General features: G+C 39.1%; 1 protein-coding gene across 12 annotated transcripts in view; it reads right to left on the bottom strand.

Moving 5' to 3' along the window:
• The window catches only part of LOC131130024 (discs large homolog 1-like protein), an 85,723-nt gene that overhangs the window by 14,284 nt on the left and 57,611 nt on the right, over positions 1–13,828 (bottom strand). For 11 of the 12 annotated variants that reach the window (XM_058074058.1, XM_058074059.1, XM_058074062.1 and 8 more), the window contains 9 exons: positions 7,664–7,778; positions 4,880–5,062; positions 4,028–4,091; positions 3,470–3,485; positions 2,625–2,675; positions 1,143–1,244; positions 791–963; positions 606–715; positions 398–489 (listed from right to left, as the gene is read on the bottom strand). In XM_058074058.1, coding sequence (XP_057930041.1) covers positions 398–489; positions 606–715; positions 791–963; positions 1,143–1,244; positions 2,625–2,675; positions 3,470–3,485; positions 4,028–4,091; positions 4,880–5,062; positions 7,664–7,778 — 906 coding nt within the window. Of the gene's footprint in view, positions 1–397; positions 490–605; positions 716–790; positions 964–1,142; positions 1,245–2,624; positions 2,676–3,469; positions 3,486–4,027; positions 4,092–4,879; positions 5,063–7,663; positions 7,779–10,585; positions 10,850–13,828 lie in introns of those variants that run through there. The other variant, XM_058074070.1, reaches the window with a different exon arrangement.

The raw sequence follows: 13,828 nt of genomic DNA, 5'->3' as shown, positions 1-13,828 counted from the left end.
AACCCTAACCCTAACCCTAACCCTAACCCTAACCCTAACCCTAACCCTAACCCTAACCCTAACCCTTTCCACTTTTCAATAACACGTTGGACAGTTCCTAACCCGATTTTAGTAGTTTCAGCAATCTACTTAAATGTTTTCTCATGCTTGATGCTGTTGAGTCTTCTGAAACACATTCTTGTTCGCTGCTGAAACATAGTCACCCATGCAGTCATTCCCCAATGGGATTCTCTTTACTATTTGTGTGGCTAAATCTAGGTGGTGAACTTTTATTTGGCCAGGCATTGGCATTGGGTGGCATTGACAAGTGGCTGGAGTTTACGTTCTGATAACCTCATCCGTAGTGCTATAAATGAAAGAATACAATAATAGTGACATAAGCTCCCTCAGAACTCACCAGTGAAATATTCTGTGAAATCCTGTTCCAGTTTGATTGCTCTGTCAAAAGACTTTCTTGCCTGCTCCTCAGTAAAACGCTTGTTCATCTCCCTGGAGAGACACAAATAAGTCATGTACATAAGTGTAAAGCAAATTCAACCTTTATACACTTTTAAAGTGTGTGCCATCAGTCAAACTGAATTGGCAACGGTGCTTTTTCCACTTACAGGATGTTGTCAACACTGCATGGCCGAATTAAGATGGCAATAGGATACAGGCCTGCCAACTGCAGACGTTTTATCGCATTCCCCGATACATCCAGTATACAGTGTTTACTCTGATGGAGACATAAAGTTGGACACAATGAGATAATGCTTCCTTTTTCCCTGATCAGTCCATTTTTGCGTCTTACCTTGTCAGCAACTTCTCTAACAGACTGTATGCTGGTTCCATACAGGTGGTTATTATACTGCCCAGCCTCAATGAACTTGTGCTCCTGGATCTCTCGCTCCATGAGCTCTCTGGAGGACATGAAGTGGTAATCTCTGCCATCCACTTCGTAGTCTCGACGTGGACGAGTTGTGTCTAAGGTACACACACGTATGGGCTGGGTTAAAACATTTGCACACCAAAAATGACCTGTATAATTTACGTAATCATCTTTAAATAGAGTACAGCTATAACTGTTATTTATCAACAAGTGTTACATCTTTTCAACTGTATAATATTTGACAAGGTTTTGAAGAAATATATCCTAAACTCACGTGGAACGCAGGAGCCAAATTTGTCAGGAAACTCAGAGATGAGGTCATCATTCACTCTGTCTTTCATTGGCCCAAGAATGATAAGAGGGCGGGTATAATTCACTGTGAAACAGAAACATGTTTTAATGAAAAAAAAAAATGTGTTCAGTTGAGCATGACAGATTTCTATTTGACACATTTTTTAAATTTGAATTATTTTATTCTATTAATTTTGCTATCTACAGCTAAAAAGTGATTATTAAACAGTTTATTTCCCATGTATTCTTATTACTCCAAACTAAATTTGAAACAAATTTGAGACAACATTAAAAAGCCAAGCATTTCAGTATGTGGAATCAAACTATGGAATGGATTGAGTAAGGAAGTCAAACAATGCACAACGATGAGCCAATTCAAGAAACAATACAAGCAGTTGATGTTTGCTAAATACAAGGATGAAGAGTCTTGAACCAGTCATGATGTGCTATATATATCACTATATTGACACTTACTATGGTACCCATTATGTCATTGGATGGTCATATCACCTCGTACTTCGGTATGTGACAACAAATAAATAAAAGAAATATATATATACAAAATACAAAATAATTAAAAAAAAATAATTTATATCAGAAAGACAGGAAGTGAACAAATGTAACAGTTACTGATTGTAAAAGTACCAGATGGAGGGGTAGGATTTAATAAGCTTTGCTTCTTCCTACTCCTTTTGGACATGTGGAACTGTGAACTGATTATGGGATGCATTCAATTGTTATCTGATGCATGTTCAAATGAAATTAAATCATGACCATTACCATAAACCATTCAAGTTTGTGTGAAGTAGTACAAAAACTGTTTCACACAAATAAAGGCAAAAAACGACAATCCGTCAAAACGGCTATTTTTTTAATATTTGCCCCTGACCAATAGCACTCATCATTAATAAATTGAAAAATGTACAATTAATCCATATGATCGGTATAGCACGATCTGACTCATTGATGATCAAAACACTGATGAGTGTAACCCTAATAATTAGTATTAGGGGAGACACAAGACACTCAATTCACGAGATGAGACAATACACAATATTGGGACAGTGGTTATCATTTACAGTATTTTCTGTCATGCCCACCCTAGGGGACAGAATGTTTTCAAACACCCCCTGTTTAAAATACTATTGATAGCATATATTTACTATATGTACTGTACAGACTGATATCCAAACTGAAACCAGGAAAATGTAACTTGTCAGACCCCTATTTAGTATGTCTGTAACCCTCGGTATTGTGGCAACAACAAAGCTTTATCATTTTTGTCTGCAAAATACTCATTGTAATAATTTATTGTATTATTCTAAATAAAGGAAAGATTTCTTAGAAAAGCAGCACTCTCCGAAAGTGTTTTACCTTTTGGATTGGATTGGAGTAGTCCAAATTATGTGTTTTCCCTTTTCAAAATGAAATTGAAAAGTGGCTTTGTGTAAATGAAAGCACTGACCTTCCTGTTGCATGACTGGTTGGTAGGTTAGGAAGGTCTCCTCTTGGCCAGCTGATTGGACACATAAAGGTCACATTTAAATGCATAGCATCAAAAAACAACATTTCACCCCTTTCCCTACACTTTTGAATATACTGTAACACATGATTTCACACAGCACACACACACACATTACCACACACGAATCAATGTTTATGACAAATCTACACATAGAACACAGAGCGGACCACACCGACACATACACACACACACGCAAACCAGAAACAAAATCAAGGAGCTGAGGTTTGAAAGTAAAACAACCAAGAACAAATGAACAGAAAGTAGAATGAGTGGTGACACAGAGAAAGACAGAGAGAAAGGGTCCAGACTTACAGGAACTACTCTCACTATCGCTGGTGGGTACCAGCTCTGGAAGGACAAGACAGGTCAGAGTCAGCCGCACACACACGCACACACACAGACAAGAACACACACTTACTGTGCATACTGACACAAGCACCTCAAATGATCTGTATTTGCTGATACTGTTCAAGGTATCACGTAATTTGGCATTTAATAATTTTGCATTATGACCTGATTAAAAAGGATGTCTAACAAGGGTATGCAAAATTATTGTGAAGAGGGACACTTTATACTGAAGATGTGGGCCAACATCTTCACAAATATTATTAGTTTTCCCTTACATATATGCCTTATTTTATAGCAGACAAGCTGATATTACATCAGTCTCTACTATGTAGGAGGAGTTTCAAGGTGAAATGCTGAATGGAGGTGAAATGGACACCCTACGCCGGTAGCGTTTCTGGTAACTGTAGTGAATATTTTGGACAGCAGAGGTCGCTTACCCTTTTCATCCTGATCCTGCACCGACAAACAAAACAAACACAATGAATTAGCGGAGCAACACAATAGAGGACTTAATGAGCCTTAAATAATGCTTTATATGTCTCTCATACACATAATGATACATGTATACAAAAGCAGATGGGATACTGCGTGCCAGTGAATGCTTTAATTAAAAGCCATTCACGCAGCAGGATGGCTGATTCGCAAAGTGTTAGGAAAACACAGAGGTGGTGAGAAAGAGAGCTGGTGACAAGGATATCAATAGTTCGTGCTAGACTCTGGCATCACGCCTTATCACTGCAAGTGGGGTGAAATTCAAATTAATCACGTTGCTTCACCCGTGAAATTACACTTTATCTGTCTCGATGACACACACTTAACAGCTTATTTGTGTTCTTTCATTAAGACACAGTAAAATGCAAAGAATGTCAGAACAGTGTTTTGATGTCGTGTGTCGCACCACAACAGGCTAGCGGAGCCAGTTATTATCATTTATTGGTCTGTTTGTAACAAAACAACGCCAAATATTGGATGTTATGATGGAAGTTGGTACTCACTGATCTATCGTGAGGCCTCATCACGCGGACCGTCTTTAACCTTGACCTCTCCTTCTTCTCTGCCCTGTGAAAAAATAAGTGGCGAGTGAGAACACAGCACGAAACAACTGTGACTTCGCTTTATTTGAAACCTCATTATTATTAGATTTTTGTATTAGTTTGAAACATGCATTTAAATATCTGCATGAAAAGGCGAATATGAAGAACATCACACTTCTTTCAAATTGTGGCTGGTCCTGTGACGTCTAGTCAGGTGCGACTTATATGTTTTTAAACATTAATTCATGAACCAAGGTGTGAACATTACATTACCGTTGTCAGCTGTGAGACGGAACTCTAGGCTAGCGACACCAAGGATGAAGAATACAGTGGTATCAGTGATGTGAAATGAGATTGGGAGCTTGATGAATTTGTTTAGTAGTTGGGCTCCTTGACAGACAAGACGGCACCAGCTACGAAAGATTTAAGAAAACCGGGAAGTACAAGGTACCCAAGTGCTTCACACTGGGGTAGCCTGACGGAAACCTGGCTGCCAATTTGGACCTACAGCCTCTCCGGCCACCACTAAACATTCATCTGCCAGTGTGGGTAGCACTGGAGGCAAGGTGGGTGAAGTGTCTTGCCCAGGGACACAACGACTGCTTGGGTGGCAGGAGCAAGGATCAATGTCCCAATGAGATCAATGAGAATAATAACTGACTTTTTCCACTCATTTTTCATGTCCCCCACTAAAAAAAAAGTATTTGAGGTTTTCCAGGTGCCTGCGTATGTTGGTTGATCAATGGTTGAACACAACATGCAGGGATTCATCACAAAATCCCATTGACAACATTTGAAACACTTTAAACAAACCTTCTGCGGCTGGGGATGACTCCAACTTCAGGGCAGTTTGGGGGTGGGGGACTGAGATGACGGGCGGGCCACCACTCCTCTTCACCAGCACTGCTCAAATGAAGGATGTCCCCAAAACGGAAAGGCAGGGCCTGATTGGGCATGCTCAGGTCTGATGCACTTCCGTCATAGTCAAAGAGCGCTCTGCAGGCACACATGGAGATAAGGAATCAAATATATGCAAGGGTATTTTTAGCTTCAAAACAAAACAAAAGGACATACCCCTCATTTTGTGACAAAATGATCATTGTTTACCAATATGCAGAATATGACATCAGAGTTGTGTCTGCAAATGTATATACATCTCACTGTTTGCTCTGTAATCCTCTTGATACTGTGGGTATGCATGTCCAAGTGATGATCTGTCTGTGTGACCCCACCACTGAATTCCAAACCCATCCGGAGGGAAAGGAACAGTGAAAATAGGGCAGCAGTGTGTGTGTGAGTGTTAAGTAGAGCTGAAATAACAGGCATCCCCTAAAGTCCCCACTGCCTTCATCAATAAAACAGAGCAGAGACGGCAAAGGGGACGTGAGGGGGACAGACAGGGAAAGGTAGATATAAATGACTGGTTACCAATATGTACCGTATATTTTTTTTTAAAAAGCTTTTTCAAATGTGTAATGATTTTTAATGAAACAGTTGGCTGACCAGTGCTGGCAATATTAAAAAACAGCATGCTGAAGTTTTTTGTGTTTGCTGTGTCAGCGGGATATACAGAGTCAGGGCCGTCTTTGAAAGGCAGACCCCACGTAAAAGGATTAAGTTACCATGGATTGTCAAGACCTGTACATGTATCATCTTATCCCTTATGCAAGTTCCATTACTCACTGTCCATCAGTCAACATTGTCTGCCATCTGTTGTATTTAGATTGTGCACGGCAAACCAGCTCTATTAGTCTGCTGATTTGACCACAATCTCGTACATAAAGTTGTCTGGTAAACTTCCCCTATATTGTAGTCTGTCCAATCATTGTTTCCCGTGTCTAATGACATATTATCAATGGTGTTACACTCCACTGGGTGGATACATGCAAATAACTGAAGTTTTGGTGATTATATTGCACCAAAGGAGCTTTGTTTTATAATTAAGGTCCGTGTCAATATTACACTGAATCAATTAATATTCTTGTTATTTCAAATCCGCTATTAAAACCTCTCAGATTTAATTCCACGAGTCAGGAACCACATTGATTGGAGCAGTGTTTAACAGGACTATACAATCAAATTTTGAATTGATTTTTTTGTTCAACGCTGTTTTGTTTAACCGTACACTTAATTAACTGCTTAACTTAGCATTAGTGAATAGGCATGTGCTTGTCCCACCATATTGGTTGTTTCATCTTTAGTTTCAGTTGAATAAAATCTGCTATTAGTAAAATAAATATGCATAATGTAGCAAATACTATGTGAACTAAAATACAAATATAAGACAACACTTCCTATCCGCCTAAATTCCAGGTGCCCTCGGAAACACATTTATAGTAACAAACATGATTCTATGTATGTCTTAAATAGCTTATTTAGTCTTATTATGTCTACTATATGGGGTATTACAAGTGTAAAGGTGACTATAGGGTTGTTATTTCATGTCTAGAGAGCTTTAATATTGTTAAAACCGCATTTAAAAGGTCGTGAACCCTTGTTTTATGCTTTAACTATGAAAATATTGTATTTTTAAATAAAGAATCCTACTTTGCGGAACTTCATTTATCATAGTCAGATATTAAAACTTGTAAAACTGTAAATTTTAAATATAACACCTTTACCGTAGCCAAGTATCAGTATAATATACACACAACAAAGGAGCCTGCAACATGTGGCTTTCAAGAAATTTTAAAACATAAGAACTATACTGTATGTAATAAAAATAGATACTAAATTGCATCATGCTTGCATGTTAAATCACATGAATTTAATCATCAATGCAATGTTTAAGAATGTAAAGCTGATTGGAACATAATAGATGTAAGTGTGAGATGGCAGAAACAATAACTAAAAATAAATAAATACATAATAAATCTAAAATATAACAAGGCCTAATAACACTCTGGTAACCATCGACTGCCATTCTGTTCCTGCCTCATTATTTGCATGAGCATTTATCATCACTAACCAGATCCAGGGACATTTACGTTGGTGATGTATTATGTTGGCTGCTGTAAGGGGACACCATTAGTCAATGTAACCTTGAAAGCGTTACTCATGTGATTATGATTAGAATAGAAGATTCCGAGATGTGTTCAACAATGGTGACTAACTGCAAAAAACACCTTATCAACAAGGGTTTCGCAAGCCACGTTTTGCATTGGAATCAATGTTCAATGTTTGTGGATATTCTTCCCTACTGTCTCTCTGTTACAATCTCTCAATGCAGCCATTCACTACAAAAATACTTGGCTTCACTAATGTGAACTGAGTATTTCTGTGAGTATTTCTTCTTTTGGAGATGTGCTGATAATATAGTGACTTGCTAACTCTTGTTAGCTCATCCGCCTTCCATGCCAAGGGGGTGAGTGTGATGCACGCTTGTCGGACATGTCAAAGTACACCCTGTAATCTAAACTTGTTACCATCACAGGTAAGTTTCCAATCTTAAAGCTGCTTGACAGTAGAGGTACAAAGATTGTTGTGGCTACTTTAAACTGAACAACTTTGCTTCATGTTCCAGCATCTCTCTCATACTTACATGCAGACGAATACAGTTTAGAGAAGAGAGCTGAGATAAGCTCTTTAGGTCATTACCTGACGTAAAGTGTGCGTTTCTGTGTGGATCGAAGTGATGTGGAGCTGGAACTGACACTGCTAGTCATCATCTGTTCCCTCAGGTCATGGATCTTTGCCTCAAAACGACTGTACTCTGCACACACAGACAGGAAAATAACAATATGATAAGCATTAGAGGTAATACACTTTAGGATTCTGTTTAACTTGCTATGTTACAATGCACTGTTCAGCACTGTTTGGAAAAAAGCATGTATTGAATATAAATCAAATCTAAACATATTCTGTGTACTAAATATCCCATGTTACAACATGGCAGAGGTGGCCAAGGACAGGGAAGTCTGGGCTTCTCTACTGAGACTGCTGCCCCTGCGACCTGGACCCAGATAAGTGGAAGAAAATGGATGGATGGATATTTGATTATTGCTGAATAAACATCAGATTATATAAAACCAGTGAAGCACTGAATACCACACTTATTACAACAGCACTGGCAACAAGCCATGTAGAATGTCATCCCTCTCTGTGTGTGTGTGTGTGTGTGTGTCCCTCAACCATTATTGTGGACTACAGAATTGAATTAACCGTGTAATTCAATCGCACTGGAGGTACACACCTAACAAGCGCATAACCTTTCTCCGTATTTTTTTTTTTTCATCATACACACTAAATCATCTTCTAAAACCAGATATCATTTGTGATTCCCTAAAATTTGCCTGAAGTGCACAAGTGTCACATATGTTTTCATTGTTGTTAATATGTTTTATAGAAGTTACGGTTTCCCTCAAAAGGGACAATATTGCAGAAACCAGATAATGTATAGTCATAGCAAATTACATATAATATTACATAATAGACCTGACATTTGGGCTGCACGGTAGTCGAGTGATTAGCACACAAGCCACAAAGCTAGGAGACCCAGGTTCGATTCCACCCGCTGCCATTTCTGTGTGGAGGAACTGTCCAACGCATTATTGAAAATGGAAAGACAATGGGGACATCATGAATGCAAAACTCTTGGTGAAAAATAAGCGTGAGGATAAGTGGTAAGAAAAAGAATGAATGAAAGACCCAACATTTGATTTTATTTTTTCCTAAAAACCGGATGGATAACTAGATAACAAAATCGGAAATAAAGGGAAAAGTAGAAAGTTACTGTGCAAAGCAGATGTTGTTTTGTGTTTTTGGGACATGAAAAGGTGGACAAAAGTTTTGTTCTCTGATGAGAAAAAATGTAACTGATGGCTTCCAACGTTACTGGCATGACAAGGAGATACCACCTGGGATGTTTTTCACACGGGACACTGGAAGCATCTTGATCTGACCAGCTTTTTCCTTTAACAGAACAACGAAGCTTAATCTTGTACAGGGGTGTCAAACGGCAGCTGGCTGTGCAGAGATATGTGTGTGTGGGGGTCTGAAGGCCCTCATCAGTGTGGTAGTGACTGGGTTTTTCAACAGGACAACACTGCAGTTCACAATGCTCGACTGGCAAGGGACTTTTTCCCCGAGGATTAACGTCGCTCTTTTAGACCATCCTGTGTGTTCCAATGATCTAAATCAAATTGGGAACATTTGGGGATGGATAGCAACGGAGGTTTACAAAAATGACCATCAATTCTAGACAGTGGAAGCCCTCCATGAAGCCATCTTCACCAATAGTCCCCTGAAAGCCCTGGCATCAAGCATGCCCAAACCAATTTTCAAGGTGATTACTACTGGAGCCACATAAAAATACGAAACTTCAAGACAATGAGCTGGATTCATTGCTAAAATCCATGCAGAATATTTCACGCTAGGACCATGGTCATATTGTGTAAGCAAGATTTGATGCGGAACTCAAACTAATGAAAAGACAATGAAAGTGACCTTTAGATGGGAATTCAATTACGTACTTCCATCATCATCCCCCTGTCTATCATCTTCAAATTGACACCATCGTAAGATCTAATCTGGGTATAAATTCATTAGCATATTTTATTTGATTTGCATCAAGGAATTAACATCTGTCCGTCTCAGAGAACTTTGCCTCCAAACAATATTATAGGGTTAAAGCAAGAGGGACACAAAGGGAAAGCACACAAAACATACTGAAGTGAGACAGTCGTAAGGAGCTGAATAAGTGCTTGGCCTTTGACGCAGTACTGCAAAAGAAAGTTAAAGCTAAATAAAATTGAAAACAAAAACAGTGCTGGCAGTAAGAGTGAAAAAGAAGAGGCTGAGGAAAAAAGCAGATGAAGTATCTGTCATTAAGTACGTATAACAAAGACTTTTTTTCAGCTCCTAAGGAAAAAGTCAGATGATCTAATCCTCATGTTTTAGTAGTAGGTTGTGGTGCTGAAAGCGAGCAATAATGCTAAAATTACAACTTTTGCTTGTTTTGTTTTTTTTTTTGTTTCTCAAAATATAACTTTTAGAAATAATGTATGGATTTTTTAATATTTCAAGTCTATACTACTACATTTTTTACTCATAATGTTACAAGTTTATTTTCATAAAATTTTTACTTTTGTCTCTGAATATTTTGACTTTATTAATAACTGCAGATTTTTTAATTTATGTGCATTTTATTTTAAAAAAACGTGTGTGCCAGGGGCCAATTAAAAAATAGCTGCAGGCCGCAAATGGCACTTTGGACTCCCCTGTACTGAACCAACAATGTTTCTACATCACTGATGATTCCTTTAGCCACTGGACCACAGTCAGTAGGGTATGATATCGCCACACAAGACAAATAACATGGCATGAACGAACAGGACATTCAACCACATTCCCGCTGCCCTTTTGTCCAGAACCAAACCCGAGGATAAAACTGAATTCAGAAGTAAAGATTTTTTGATGATATAGAATTGCCAAGACAAATGTACATACTAACTGAAGGATAATAACAATTCAGTCACTTCAGCTTCTTATCTCTTTCAACGCCGTCTCCGTTGTACTCACATGCTAGTAGCAGGCTCAGCTTCCGCGCGCTATGATGCTGAGGTGGCTTTTAGATCAGTGTCAGTGCATTGAGGAGTGGAGGAGTCCCAGGATGCGATTGTGAGGAAAAGCATGAAGTGTGCATAAAAGTGTTCAGAGCACCTCCACATGTGATCATTCCTGAGTAGAAAGATATGAAAGTATGTGTGTAGATATGCAGAAAAAAAGTATGTGTGCATGTAAAATCCAGTCCAGTGCTGCTCGTCTGCAACAGAAACAACAGATGCTAACTCTCTCTCTACTGTGTGCCTCTTGTTTGCTCTCTCCTTCACTGGTGTTGCTCCTCCCACTCTGACAGCAGCTTGCTTGAAGGCAGACACACACACACACGCACACACACACACATGCACACACTGCACACGCTGTTTCCTCAGGTCACTCATGCAGCAGAAAGCGGAGGTGATGCCAGGCTCTCCTGCCCTACTTTGGCCTAAGGAATCAGGCTACCCACCCACACACATTTCAGTAAAGCTTGACCAAGCATTTTTGATTTTGATTAGTTTTGGGTTGAGTGTTAATTAACTACTCAATATTGCAACAGCCTGTCCTAAATAAAAATACAGTTAGCTGTAAATATCTCCATCTTTGGAGAGAGACAATTGTCTCCATCAAATCCTCAGTTGGTCCTAATTACAACCCACTGCAATTTTCAAATTTTCACATTGCAGACCAGAAGATTTGGTCACTGATTTCCAGTGTCAATAACATCATTACTTACATGAACAAACAAATCATGTTAGAAGAAGACAAGAAGAAGAAACAAGACACGTACAAGGCAGAAGACGAGAACATGAGGAAATGGAGAAAGACAAGGGGGAGGGGTGATGACAAGGACTAATGGCTCTCAGGCTCATATTCCTTCAATCTCTCCTTCCTTCATTTACCTCTACAATCTATGGTCCTCTTCAGTCTCCCAAGAGGAGCATTGTTCCCTCCGTTGCACTCTCCCTTTTTTTTGCATTATGCAGGAAGTGTGCAAGCCACCCGAATTCCAATTTTCATCACAGGTAAATGTGTGCATTGCACCAGTACTGTTTGTCCTTTTCACATCCCATTGTTTATAACCACTGCCAAGCCTCGCGTAGGGAGAAAGAAATGTCATGAGCAGTACGTACACCTCTACTGTATATCTACTGTAAATACAGTATATGCTCCAGTTGGACAGAGTGCATTGAGAGAGCAGCCGTATCATTATTTCCACGGGAATAAGTGCAGTATTTCATCCACAACTGTGACAAACAAAGGACAAAAATAATCCCTAGGAGACAAATAATGGTCATTTTGACACTTACATTTAATTGAAGTAACACATTGTAGTGTAACGTGTATATGCCAGGCCATATTTCCACAACTTTATGTGTGAAAGCAAAGCCGAGAGCTTCAGTTAATCATCTACTTAATGACAACACACAACCACACACACATATGCACTTGCGGTGTAATAAGCATACTACCAGAAGTAGACATAATCCTCAGTGCATCACCTTCGTATTACCGCAGACAGACATGGACTGTGTGTGTCGTGTGTACAGTGCGTGGCAATGACAGTTGTGTGTAATCCCAGTGATTAATACTGCCGTCAAACAGAAGGCATTACCAGTCCCACACCAAGAAACCAAATGGGAGGCGATCACAATTTTAGGTCATTACTGTTCACATTTTGGTTAGAAAAGAACCATTCATTAAATATGGTTTATTAAAAAGGAGAATATCTCCAAGAAAGCTGAGCAATCCTAAATATGCATTCTGACTCAATAAACCTTCTTTGAGAGTGGCCCCTGACTTACGTAGTATATGCACAAAAGCAGTGACCTGCATCATTAAAGCCCGCTGGCATACCTTTAAAACAGAGATTCTCAAATTGGGATCCGGGACCCCCACAGGTCGGCAAGCCATAAGTTGGGATCATTTATTTCGATAAATCAATTAAGGTGCTTGAAAATGTATCTGTGACACCATCAGTTAACACACACACATGCATTAGGTGTGGTTGTTGTCAGCCAATAACAGCAATTTGGCAAAGTTTAGCTACTAATGTCAACTATTTTGGAATATGTAGTGTATCATAAATACACAATGATTCCAAATTGTTGTTTGCGCCTCTCTGAGACTGCTTTTGTTTACATTCATGCATTAGAGGCATGTACGTACATACATATGAGAAGCAGATGTGTGAAAACCACAAACTGCAGTCATTTTAGTTTAAAGGGATAGTGTGGATTTTTTTACATCTCCACCAGCAGTGTAGTGCATCAACAGTGATGTTTCCCCAACTTCATCCCGTGTGGAAAGTAGTTCCGGCTAGTTACTGGGGTCTCTTAAGTTACATAAGTATTTTGCTTCTCAAAACAACATGCGTTCAAAAGAGTAATACATTTCATCAAAGAAAATATGACATACTTTGTTATAACCTAACTGGTACTGCTGGTGGAATATTTTTAGGCTTCCTGCCAATATTTAGTATCTTAAAATCATAATAAGATCATAAAAACAGGCACATTATAAAAAAGCCTACCAGCACACTTGCTCTACACACCAATCAATCTAAACAAATGCAGCATTATGACTGTACTCTTCTGCTGTATCAGCAACAACCAAATACTTTTGTGTACACATATACACACGTGCGCACCCACGTACACACACTCCGATGACACTACATCCATGTCATACTGTGCTGTGTTTGATGACAGCAGGTAATGTTCCTAATATAACCTCCAAAAACAAACAAACACAGTATGAGACACACTTTTTCCTCTCCTGGTGGAGGTTATTAGAAGGGAGTATCTATGTGTGTTCATGTGCAGGAGGGAAACAGAGGGCGCACCGCAGGTCACTTCTCAGTATTGCTACGGGAACCGGACAAACATGGAAACACACATACAAATAGTGCACCCCAACACCCAGCATGGACAGAAGGCTTAATAAAGAGCTCATTCTGCATTCACCAGTCAGGTTTACAGGAAAGTCACGACACAGAACATTTTGCAGGCGATGCTAAATATACATAAAACAACAAAAATACCAAACAAAAATCTGAACAAAGTGGTTCTACACCTGTGCAAGGCTCAAGAGTACCGTTTATATGCAGGATGATGCTACCAACTAGCTGAAAATGAATTTTAAATCAAATCAGAATCTATCTTGGGATACAAATTTCATTTTCCAGCTTTACCAGCTTTAGCACTGTTATTCAGAATCATC

This window comes from Doryrhamphus excisus, chromosome 5 (genome assembly GCF_030265055.1).
Source record: "Doryrhamphus excisus isolate RoL2022-K1 chromosome 5, RoL_Dexc_1.0, whole genome shotgun sequence".
NCBI classification, from domain to species: Eukaryota; Metazoa; Chordata; class Actinopteri; order Syngnathiformes; family Syngnathidae; genus Doryrhamphus; species Doryrhamphus excisus.
Note: the sequence above shows the minus strand (reverse complement) of the source record. Positions and strands in the feature narration are given on the sequence as shown.